The 12,346-nt window shown below is 35.1% G+C and overlaps 1 protein-coding gene and 1 long non-coding RNA gene across 3 annotated transcripts in view; one reads left to right on the forward strand and one right to left on the reverse strand.

Annotated features, from left to right (window-relative positions):
- LOC107751466 (von Willebrand factor D and EGF domain-containing protein-like) overlaps positions 1–6,995 on the forward strand; it is a 75,213-nt gene extending 68,218 nt beyond the window's left edge. The window contains exons 23-32 of the mRNA XM_016567212.1: positions 119–214; positions 340–435; positions 995–1,090; positions 1,210–1,305; positions 3,065–3,160; positions 3,667–3,762; positions 5,111–5,206; positions 5,475–5,570; positions 6,630–6,727; positions 6,833–6,995. Of these exons, the coding sequence (XP_016422698.1) occupies positions 119–214; positions 340–435; positions 995–1,090; positions 1,210–1,305; positions 3,065–3,160; positions 3,667–3,762; positions 5,111–5,206; positions 5,475–5,570; positions 6,630–6,727; positions 6,833–6,853 (887 nt within the window). The 3' untranslated portion in view covers positions 6,854–6,995. The remainder of the gene's footprint in view (positions 1–118; positions 215–339; positions 436–994; positions 1,091–1,209; positions 1,306–3,064; positions 3,161–3,666; positions 3,763–5,110; positions 5,207–5,474; positions 5,571–6,629; positions 6,728–6,832) is intronic.
- LOC107751468 (uncharacterized) overlaps positions 3,678–12,346 on the reverse strand; it is a 12,136-nt gene continuing 3,467 nt past the window's right edge. For both annotated transcript variants that reach the window (XR_001641243.1, XR_001641244.1), the window contains exons 3-5: positions 5,093–5,180; positions 3,828–4,005; positions 3,678–3,751 (exon numbers count right to left, since the gene is read on the reverse strand). This is a non-coding gene — a long non-coding RNA (uncharacterized LOC107751468). The remainder of the gene's footprint in view (positions 3,752–3,827; positions 4,006–5,092; positions 5,181–12,346) is intronic.

Genomic DNA, 12,346 nt, shown 5'->3' on the forward strand with positions numbered 1-12,346 from the left:
TATATGTTTTCGCTTCCTGTGCTTCAGGGCCACAGATGGAGGCAAATATGTGTTTGGCTTTTGACGGAGTGAATCGGACCATGTGTTATTTGTGTTTGCATGACATTTGTGCCTTCAGCCGTGTGCAGACATGCCTGCGGTAGAAACATGGAGTGTGCGGCCCCCAACACGTGTCGCTGCAAGAAGGGATACAGTGGTCCCAATTGTGAAACAGGTCACAAACAAAAACACACCAATTTTTATAATGTTGTAAATATGGTCATAGGTACAATCACATACACAAGGACTAATTTTTGAAATAACGTAATTGTTCAATAACGTAATTTTGGATTCTCACAGCAATCTGCAGTCCAGCCTGCCTGAACGGAGGGAAATGTGTGGCGCCAGATGTATGTGATTGCATGTCAGGTTACCATGGAGAGGCTTGTGAAAGCGGTAAGAGCACTGAAATTTCATTGCCATTCAGCACTAGTGTAAATAATGTGTAAAAAGTGCAAAGCTTGATAAGTGCTGTTTTTCTGGTCTTTTTTAAAATGGTCAGTAGCCTTTTGTCTGTAACAGCCTTTCGTTTATGAACCGTGATTTGCTTTATTTTAATGGTCAATAGCCTTTTGTTTACATCACAGCCTTTTGTTTATGAACCATGATTTGCTGCTTTTATTACAAGTTGGAGTGGTATTTATAAATTTAATAGGAGACAACATTGTTTTGAGAGCATTTCATTTGACAAATGTTTGCATACACATTTTATGTTCAGGAAAATGATTGTCCATTTTATATCTGTGTAGGTTAATTTTGTGTCAAATAGCATACAGATGGCCTCAAGTATTATGTTTTTTGGTACCATTTTGCAAATCTGCACCATTTGTGCTTTCCATAAAGAGGCAAGAGCCAAATAATCTGCACAGACTTGATGAGGTATGCATTAGCGGTTTGCTTTTTGTGATATATGACTTTATTTTATGTGCATTTGGTCGTATGAATATTCCCGCAGCTCTCTGCAGTTTGCCTTGCCTGCACGGAGGCACCTGCGTGGGTCGAGACACCTGCTCATGTCCCTATGGCTTCGTAGGGTCCAGATGTGAAACCAGTGAGTCCTGATAAATCATGTTTGCTTGGATTTCATGTGGATGTGGATGTTAAATGTAATCTCTTGCACCCCTAGTGGTCACATATGGTGTTGCATGTGTTTTGGTTTCATTTACACAGTGGTGTGCAACCGTCACTGTCAAAACGGCGGCAAGTGTGCATCACCGGATGAGTGCAAATGTCTGGTGGAGTGGACGGGACCATCGTGTGAGACAGGTGAGAGAGTGTGTGTGGTTGGCTCCCTGTGGGACCAATCTCTTCTCACTAAATCCATCATATGTGTGTGTGCTGCTTCCTGGTGGCATTTAGCTGATGTAGAACCTCTATCTCTTCATTTTTCATTCTGTCCTAGTGGCTCAGAGAATACACCAGCTATTATTTCAGCCTGATGATAACTTCCTCTCGTCAACCTGTGAGGATCAATTACTATCAATTGAGCAGAGAGCCTCAGAGTAACAAATGTCATTTTTATTCACATAAATAATACTTTAAACCAGTATAAGTCAACCCTGACTCTCCTAACAAAGCAATAAGGTGATGCAATAAGATGTTGCCATAGGTATTTTTAGGAATAGAGAGAGAATTAACTCTTTTTTTTTTCCCATTTAGTCAGTTTTCATATTAATTTTAAAGTTTTACTAATTTTGTAATGAGCTTTTGTCATTTTTATATATATTTTTTTAATTCTATGTAGGTTTATTTTTATTTAATTTTTACTTTTAGTAAATATATATATATATATATATACACACACACACTTCTGTCATGACAACTCTCGGAGGGATTGGCACAGTAATGTACATGACAATGTTAATGTATTTGGTCTTGGCGGAATAGATCTGCTACGCTGCTGCATATACATTCAGAACATGCTGCTGTGAGCATGTAAGAAATATTGCTGCTGCAAATATAACATACATGAAATAACCCCATATAGCATACATGAATCACCTCATAGCAGATCTATACAGGTGGAGCTGGGGAAGGTGGAGTGTTTCTGAAGCAAGCTGCAACTGCTACACAAGCACATATATTTGAATGTTGAGCAGTGAGCTCATTGGCTACCAATACAGGAGAGAACCAATCAGCTGTGCCATGTGATAATGATGTCATTAGGTCAGATTGAGTTAGACCTATCGGACTGTGCCATCTTGAGTTCCATGCCAAAACTCTGTGTGTGTGTGTATAAATAAATAAATAAATATATATAAATATAAATATATATATATTATATATACATACATACACACTCACCGGCCACTTTGTTAGGTACACCTGTTCAATTGCTTGGTAACACAAATTGCTAATCAGCCAATCACATGGCAGCAACTCAAAGCATTTAGGCATCTAGATGTGGTGAAGACGACTTGCTGAAGTGCAAACCGAGCATCAGAATGGGGAAGAAAGGGGATTTAAGTGACTTTGAACGTGGAATGGTTGTTGGTGCCAGACGGGCTGATCTGAGTATTTCAAAAACTGCTAGTCTACTGGGATCGCATCATGGATGTGCAGCCGACAAATCTGCAGCAACTGCGTGATGCTATCATGTCAATATGGACCAAAATCTCTGAGGAATGTTTCCAACACCTTGTTGAATCTATGCCACGAAGAATTAAGGCAGTTCTGAAGGCAAAAGGGGGTCCAACCCGGTACTAGCAAGCTGTACCTAATAAAGTGGCCAGTGAGTGTATATATAGCATAATAATTATAGCCCAGAACTCTGTTGTATAAACTTCATTGTGGCACAGCATGTACAATTTAAATTTATGAATTTCAAAAGGTTTCGAACAATCGAACAATAAACTTATTTCTTTGACAATCACTCGTAGGCCAGATTTACTCTCTTTGCAGAAGTAAATCATTATTTTTAACACCTCAGCTGTGATTTTGACCTCACAAACACAGTGAGATCTGAACCCGAAACACCCGCCGAGGTTTCATTCTTGTTTTGTTTAATAAATGTATCTGTCTCCAGCTCTGTGTGACCCCGTGTGTCTCAACGGTGGAACCTGCATTCGGCCGAACACTTGCACCTGCCAGCCTGGTTTCTACGGGGCTCGGTGTCAAAACGGTAACAGCACTTCTTTTTGAATCTTCTTTCCTGATGCATCGCCTTGTTTTTTTGAGAGCTTACAAAGGCCGGATATCAATTTCTTAAGAGTGTGAGGTGAAGCATGACTACTGCACTTTAAAACGATAAAATGGACCAGCCCTAAAAACCATTTGGATTCTATTGAAGTCTTGCGCTCATGTCGTAGCCCCAGATTCAGGACGTTTGATGTGTATATATCGATTCCTCTGCAGCAGCTTCATGTGGTGAGGAATGATTCACGTAATGGCTTGAAACAGCAGCTTGGTAAATATGTTTTTGATGATGGGGAATGACTCTAATGTCTGGGTTGCTTCAAGTTTTGTGAAATGTAGGAGCTTTTAGAGTGTGTTTTGCCAGTCATGTCAGATTTGCTGTCGGTTATTTGACCTTACGGCTGTTTGATGTGTCCGTCTTCAGTTTAGAGAACACAGGTGTGATTTTCATTCATCAAATGCTGGACTTTTATGTGCTTCTCTTTCTTTCAGCCGTGTGCAGCCCATCCTGCAAGAACGGTGGTCACTGTGTACGAAATAACATCTGCTCATGTGTGGAGGGATATTCTGGGCCGCGCTGTGAGAAAAGTAAGTGTCGTCTTGATAGGAACAGGTTTCGGTAAAGCTCCAATCATAAACTTATAGTTTTATACCTCTATGCCCCCTTTGAAACACATGGCATGATGGGATTTAAGTCACGGCATATGGAAGGAAGGTATAGAGTTGTTCTGTTGATTGAAATGACAGAAAATGGCGCTCTGGGAGCCAAGATCAGACGTTAGTTGAGGAGTTACATATGGCCTGTCTGATCAAGGAGGAAGAGAGATGAATCTGAGCAAAGATAGTGAGTTATTTCAGTGTGAGAATTACGAGACATATGGGATCAGGACTGGATGAAATCATTTGGATGGCAAGTCTCGTTAAATGAATATTCTAATTAAAATAACATTTAAGATCCATTGGTAATGTCCTTATGTTGAGGTCAAGTGTAAAATTTTTTTTTTTTCTAAACATACTTCACACCATAATCAGTAAGCAGCTAATTAATTTTTGCTTTTAAATACAGTTGGAATAAAGAAAATGCTAATGGTAATAATAATAATAATAATAATGCAATAGTATCATAGTCAATAATGAAAATGACCAATTTAAACAGATAAAATAATGTCTTTATATAATAATAATAATAATATTCAAATAATTGTCATATTTATAATTAAAAAACATTTAAATAACTAATTTATGAATAAGACATTCAATAAAATGCAAGTATTAATAATAATAGTAACAACAATAATGTTTATAATAATAATAATGATGATGTTAATAATAATGTCAAACTTTATTATATTAAATAATGACAAAGAACATTTCAAAATAAATCATAACATTAATAATTTATCAATAATTAAACATTAAATTAGGTAGTTAAACTAATAATAAATATTTGACATTAAATTTAAAATAATTTAAAAAACTAATTTTAAATATAAAAATAACAGAATAATGTATTAATAATAAACAATAGATTTAAAAACTTTTATCAATTATGATAAAAAGAATGTCATATTTCATATTAAATAATAAAAAATACAAATTTGTATCAGGAAGTATGAATAATTAGTATAAATTAAACGTTAATAATAATAATAATAATAATAATAATGGTATTAAATCTTTTAAAAATCTAAATGGAAAAAGTCTATAAATTAGTACATTATTATTAATGTTTGTTTTTATTATTTTTTGTTTTATTTAGAAATCTTTCTAATATGATCTGTTTTGTTACTGTTGTCAGAATTGTAATCGGTATTTCAGACACATCTTGACCAATTCAACACTAAAATCCTTTATCTGTCTACAAAACTTTGAATTTAGTTATTTTACCTCACCGGTCCGAGTAAATCCAAAGCTTTACCTTTCCATTTCTCCACAGGTGTGTGTGAGCCAGTGTGTATGAACGGAGGGCGATGCGTTGGACCGGATGTGTGTGACTGCGCGTCAGGCTGGAGGGGAAAGAGATGTGATAAACGTGAGTACCAAACCTCATCCTGACAAAGACCTTGAAGTGACCTCCTTACCTCATGTTAGCAAAAGTCCAAGAGTGGAAAAATTCCAGTCACAGGGATGACCTCAAGCACCCAGAGAAGAAATCCCACAATTCTTATGTAATATTTAACGGAAACTAACAATTCTACTTGTATAATATAACAAAATCACACGTTTGATCATGTGTTCCAGTGATTTGAGCCTTGTTTGTTTGTGTGATGTATTTTCGCTCTCTGTTTCTGTTCCTCCAGCTGTGTGTCTGCAGAAGTGTTTAAACGGAGGTGAATGTGTGGAGCCGAACACCTGCCACTGCAGTCCCGGCTGGAAGGGAACTCTCTGCCAAATCCGTAAGTGATTCCCATCCGAGCAACAGAAATGCAATCCTTACACCACAGCCACACTGCGGTGAGCCTCCAAAGACACGCACTTCACTCGCTCTCGTTCTCAGTAAAATAATCATAATTGCATCTCCTCTGTTCCTGCGCTCTGCGGTTGTTGGCGATATGTTTTGTTGATAAACAGCACATATCGTCTGTGTTTGACAGGGGAGCAGGACTTCACGGTTACTGCTGGAAGTAAACTTGAATGCTGATGTTCTCACGAGGGGAGTGGATCGGGATCAGTTTGAAATGGCTTTTCCTTGAGATTGACCTGCATAGGAATAGTTCATTCAACATGAAACTTTAGATCTAATGGTGACATATTTGAATGAGTTTTGATAGCTGCGATAGATTTAGAAAAAAATAAAAATCAGTTCACATAAAGCTGTAATATGGCAGATGGGTCATATGGACTAATTTATGATGCCATTTATGATTTTTCGATCTGTTTGGAGCTTGACAGCATTTGTTCACTTTCATATGGAAAAGAGCGGCCAGGACATTCTTCAAAATGGCTTCTTTTGTAATCTTTAAACTATTTTTTTTTTTATTATTTTCCCCCAGTCACACAGTCTTAGTTGTGTCTTAGTCTAAGCAGAAATTAATTGCTTTTGTGATAGTTATTTCATCTCTCTTTCTATTTAGAAAAATATGCACACAATAAAACCATGGTTACAAAATACAATTACAAAATTTTTGTTTCATTGGAAACATCTATCTTTCTATCTATCTACCATATATGATAGACATACATACAGACATACATATGTTTCCAATGAAACCAGAGCTGTGAAACTAGAAAAAATTTTATATATATATATATATATATATATATATATATATACACACACACACACACACATCATTTTGTACATTTTTTTTTTCCTAGTTTCAAATCTCTGGTTTCATTGGAAACTATCTATCTCATCCATCTATCTATCATATATATAATTTCTGTTCAAAATCTATATATTATCTAAAATATAACCTAACAAAACAGTAAATAATGACATGATTTTTCCACAGCAATCTGTGAACAGAGGTGTTTATACGGAAGCCGGTGTGTCCGACCCAATGTGTGCACTTGCAGAAGTGGTTACATGGGAACTCTTTGCTCTAAGAAGGTAATTAATTCAACTTAATAAATAAATATTTTTATTAGAAAAGACATGCATATAAAAAAATTAATAAATCTATACAAAATATAGTATTGATCATTTCTTTTACAGCTTCCTGTCCAGAAAGGATAAGGAAATGACATGGTGTCATTGCTGCAGTGACGACACTGGGCCCATATTTTACTACTTATTAACCTGACAGGGTTACACTATCTGTTTCAATTTGTAAATATATCTGAATATATTAATTTATGTATAAGGTATAATATAATGTTTTTCGTGCTTTTCTAACTTTACTATATTTGTGAAAATGATTCCGAAGTAAATAAATGGGTGTATGTTACGAAACACGTTTCGTTACTTTTGACTTCATTCTAACATCCACTCACATTTTCTCCAGAAGATCTAAATATTTTTGCAATTCCATTTAGTGACGGACGGTAGTGGCAAATAAATGTCACGCTTCACCTCTAAATGACCTTTGATTTCTTTGACCAGGTTTTATTTGTAACACACTGCAGTGTAAAGTTAAGTTTGACAGAAAAACGATCTCTCTTGTTATTCAAGCCAAGGCACAGACAATTTAGCATCCCTTGCCATCCTTCCTCCAACTACGTGGCCTGAAACTCGGCTGCACTCTATTTCTCTGAGACGCCCCCTTTAATGTGACTGGAATGTTAAAAAAAAAAACACGTAAACATGCTGTTTGTGTCACGCCTGGCGGAGCGTGCAGTGGCTGCAGTTTTACCACAGATCGCTTGGCAAATATAAACAGACATCTCGTTGACAACACAAACAAGCATCTGAACTAATTAACGGCCATTGATGGCGGCCATTAATGAGTCAGCCGCAGATAGTTCCTCTCATGCATAGCTAATAATCCAGCTGTTCGCATACGATTACCTGAGGTGCGCAAAAATAAAGAGAAAAGGACGGCAAACATTAAACAGCTCGCTGTTTTTAACGCAGAGGACAATAAACTGTTCATCACTAGTTTGAAAGGGTTATGAGGAGGCCGATTAGTGTTTGATTTATTGATTATGAGTAATTATGAAATACACACACACACTACTGTTCAAAAGTTTGGAGGTTTTTTTTTTTAAAAGACATTTAATCAGCAAGGACGCATTAAATTGCTCGAAAGTGACAGTAAAGACATTTATAAAGTTACAAACGTTTCTATTCATCAAAGAATCCTGAAAAAAGATGCATCACAGTTTGCACAACTGTTTAACACCGATTATACGAAAGGTTTCACTGAAGACTGCAGTAATGATGCTGAAAATTCAGCTTTGCATCACAGAAATAAATTACATTTGAAATATATTCACAGTTATTTAAAAAAGTTATTTTAAATTGTAATAATATTTCATAATATTAAAATTTTTACTATATTTTAATCACGTAAATGCGGCTTTGGTGAACACATATGACCTCCAAAAAATAAAAAAATATTACAAACCCCAAACTTTTGGATGTAGTGTACCTCATTAATAGCCATTTTAAATCATTTTTGCCGCTGTTCCTATTCATTGTAATTGCATGGAAATTAGCAATCGATATTATAGAATTAGTCAATGTAGTGCTATATTAAATTTCTGACGGGTATGAAAACGAGGCTGTGAAAAATATCAGTACAGTGCATTCAATGGATACCTGTTAACAACTTACAGATTGTTCAACTGATGAAACATCTTTCTGAAAAACTTGACGTAGACAAAAACTTAAAACAGCTTTGAAAGTTGTGAAAATTACGTGATCTAGGGCCTTAATGCAGCACACAACATTGTAAAAAACCTATCCCACACAGCCTCATTTTCATCAATAAAATTCAATTGTTTTACCTAATTTTACAACATGGAAGTAATCTATATGAACTTGAGAAAATTAACCATGGTTTTACTACAAAAAAAAAAAAAGCTTACTATAGTTAAACCATGGTTTTGCTACACTTACCATAGTTTAACTATGTAACTGGTTATACAAATGGTATACGCCAAAAAAAAAAAAAAAACATGGTTACTACACTTGGTTAGGCCTAATTTTCGTAAGGGTAACTAAGAAGAATAATAAATTGCACTAAACAAAACTATGTGCTACAAACCAATGTTTGTGATTATGATAACTTTAAAATATGACACCAGTTTGCAATATCAAGCACCATAACGAACTGTTTTTGTATACAGCTAAAATTACTGAAGCAAATGACACCGGAAGCGTCGCACATTCATGTTACAAAATGGCCGCGCCCGCTTTTACGTTAAAAATAAGGTGGATTATAAGGAGTACATGATTAAAGAATTGGAATTCTTAGGAGAACTTTCTCTTTAAGGTCTACCCGTCATCGCGCAGGGCTTTCGACTTTTACGAAGTATTACGGGAAGTCATACGGGATTTTCAGATAACTCTTCAATTAAAGACATGTTGAATTATCTTACCATACAGGAATTCTTTAAGTTCACAACTTTAAGCACCTTACCAATGTGTCCGCCCATGTGTGTGACTGAAAGTGTGTGCGTTTCCACGGAGAGGCGTAGCTCCCGGTCTCGTTCCTCGAGGCATGACAAAGAATTTCATAATCTCACAGTCAGGCTCAGGTTGTAGATTACCGCCACAGGTGGTGTGAGCTTCCACAGAGTGTGAATAGGAACATGAGGATTATGGGGAAAAAAACGGATTTTAATTGTAATACTTTAGACTCCATCAAGGCCAGTCAATTACTGACAGACGGCCCCGGCAGACACACGTCCATAGAGAGAGATAGTAAAGTGTGCGCGCGTTAAATATTTGAGCAGGTGCCAAAGAAACAAGCAACATATGCACAAAGTCTGTTCTTTTGCTCTGATCTTAGTGGTTTTGAAGCTAAACTGTGAAACAAAATGGTCTCCCGCGATATATCTTTCAATCAGCAATTCTTTTTGTCTCACTATAGCCTACATGAATATCAACACAGATGGAAACGATGGCAGAGTTGTATTATTATAGTCAATTGTGGTGTTTGTTTACGTTACAGAATAAACGGTCTGAGTGTACATATCTCAAACCAAGAAATGCCCGAGTCATATTTCACCCTTAAAATCTTAAAATAAATAAAAGATTTAAAAAGAATTTTTTTTTTTACAAATTAAATGAAAAATGTCGTGTTTATGTAATTTAATTTATATAGCCTAATTAAATTATACAAATGTTTTTCATTGCAGTATTATACACACCTATTGTAGGCTATTCATTTATTTATTTATTATTTTTGATAAATTAAATTTTTTGACAATTTTAATTTTCAGGTGAACCATCCTTTTAATGGTCCTAAAACAGCCTTCTATGTAAAAACATAATTTCTTGTTTTTTTCTTTTGATTTTAAAGTGGCCTCCATTTCTCCATGAGCTAAATAAACTTTTTATGATGCATTGACCTAATAAATGAAAAACATTTATATTTATTTCATTTAATTATTTGTTTTCATTTAATATTCAACAGATTGCTCACAATCTATCCTTTAGCTCTTGGAAATGTCTCATTATAATGTGACCATGACAAAGGAATTTATAGCTATAAAGTCTTCAATTTTTTTTTTATAAATATCCTCTGGGTATGCATCTAATTTGATATTAATCAGTCATGTGCATGAATCACGCACAATTATTTCAGTGCACATATGCTTAATTTTAAGAGAAGCATAGAACTGTGGTTCTCTGGTTTATGCTTATTACATTTAGAAAAATCAATAGTTAAGCTAATGTATTATATTTTTATTATGTACTTATTAATTATTAAACACTTGTGTCTTTATGATACTTCAGTTGAAGCTATTTAATAATAGAAATATGACATGAGAGGCTGTACATTACAGTCATTTAACAGGAGTCAAAGGGGGGGTTTCGCTAATCAGCTTCACTTTGTATTATAACACACCACCTCTCTTTATTGCTTTAATAATCCTATGTCTCAAGGTCTCTTTTAAATAAAGAGGAAGATTAAGCCATACATTTGCATTCTTACCTCTGTCACTGTTGTTATTTAGCATGTTGAGATGTGTTAACTATGCTGAGGAGGATGATGACAGCTTTCTAACATCTTTTTGTCAAGCTGTGATTCTTACTCCATGTGTTATAATTAAACCTGTTGGGGATTGTCCGGTTAATGCTAGATAGCCTACTCTCTTTGATCACATTTTGCTTGTCTAGAGGTCATTTTGAAAGATGATGAGCTTAATTTGATCTATTATTTGAACTTGACATAAGTCATGAGGTGAGATATTTTACTGATCAGCAACACATTGTTTTCTATGGTCTTGGCCGATTAGCAGTTAGCAACTTAGATTTTCTCTCAAAGCAGTTACAGATTGCAGAGTGTCAACACTGCTTGGAAGAAACAAGAAAATGGTAAGAAACACAAAGAGCTGGATGCAAAATAACTTAAAATGGATGAAGACTAGTTACTTTGTCACTAAATACGTTATCTTGGATTGCAGATTAGCACAAGCATTAAGCTATTTTTTATTTTTTTTTACTGTTGGTTGCTTAACTCATTTATATTCTTTAAATTTAGGGAAAAAAAAAAAAAAAAAAGTGTCTGCTAAATGAATAACTATAAATGTTGTAAATTAGCTTATCTAAAGTTAAATTACTTACCCGACCTTGTATTTATTTATTTATGTTGTAAATAGTTGTGCAGGCAGTAAAATAAACCCCTTCAGAGTGCTACAAGAGCCGTCTGCTTTATGGCAAGGTCCTGATCACCCTGTCTGGGTTTATTTTGCGATAATGACCAGATAACTGTACATTATTCCTGAATGAACCATTAATTCACAAAGATAAATGGAGAAGTTGCTTCTAAATGTCACTGTATGCTAGTCTGAGATCCGATTAGTGGCGTTTAAGAGGCTGTTCAAGAAGCTACACATGTATGTGTACAAATCTGCTAAAACTAAGTCCATGCGGTCTCTTCCCTGACAAAAAATAACCATGGTTTTACCACAAATAAAACCAAAAGACATGGTTACTATAGTTAAACCATGGTAACCACAAATTAACCATGGTTTTGCTATACTAACCATAGTTTAACCATGGTATTTGTAGTAAAACTGTGGTTATACAAATGGCAATCAATATGCCAAAAGAAACATGGATAGTATACTTTTACTACAATGAGTTAAGACCACCGCACAGGAGATTAGAGGAGAAAAGGGAAAAGATAAGAAAGGAGTGCAGTTTTCTGGCCATAGTTCAGATCTCTCAAGCATGATGACTCCGAGTAAACCATACAGCGCCTTGCGAAAGTATTCATACCCCTTCATTTTTTTTTTCTCCACTTTTTGTTATGTTGCTGCCTTATGCTAAACTGCTTTAAATTACTTTTTTTCCACATCAATCTATACTCCATACATTGTAATGGTAGAGCAAAAAACAGGTTTTTAACATCTTCGCAAATTGATTAAAAATAAAAAAACTTAAATGATTCCATTGCATAAGTATTCATACCCTTATCTGGGACAATTGAAATTTAGCTCAGAAGAATAGCAGATAATCGCCAAATGCTGATGAGCAAAGCTTGTTTCATCAAACAAAAAAAGACTTGAGGCTGTAAAGGTGCTTCAGCTAAATATTTAGTTAAGGGTATGAATA

Source organism: Sinocyclocheilus rhinocerous, unplaced genomic scaffold, assembly GCF_001515625.1.
Source record: "Sinocyclocheilus rhinocerous isolate Xijiao unplaced genomic scaffold, SAMN03320098_v1.1 scaffold2046, whole genome shotgun sequence".
Lineage (NCBI taxonomy): Eukaryota > Metazoa > Chordata > Actinopteri > Cypriniformes > Cyprinidae > Sinocyclocheilus > Sinocyclocheilus rhinocerous.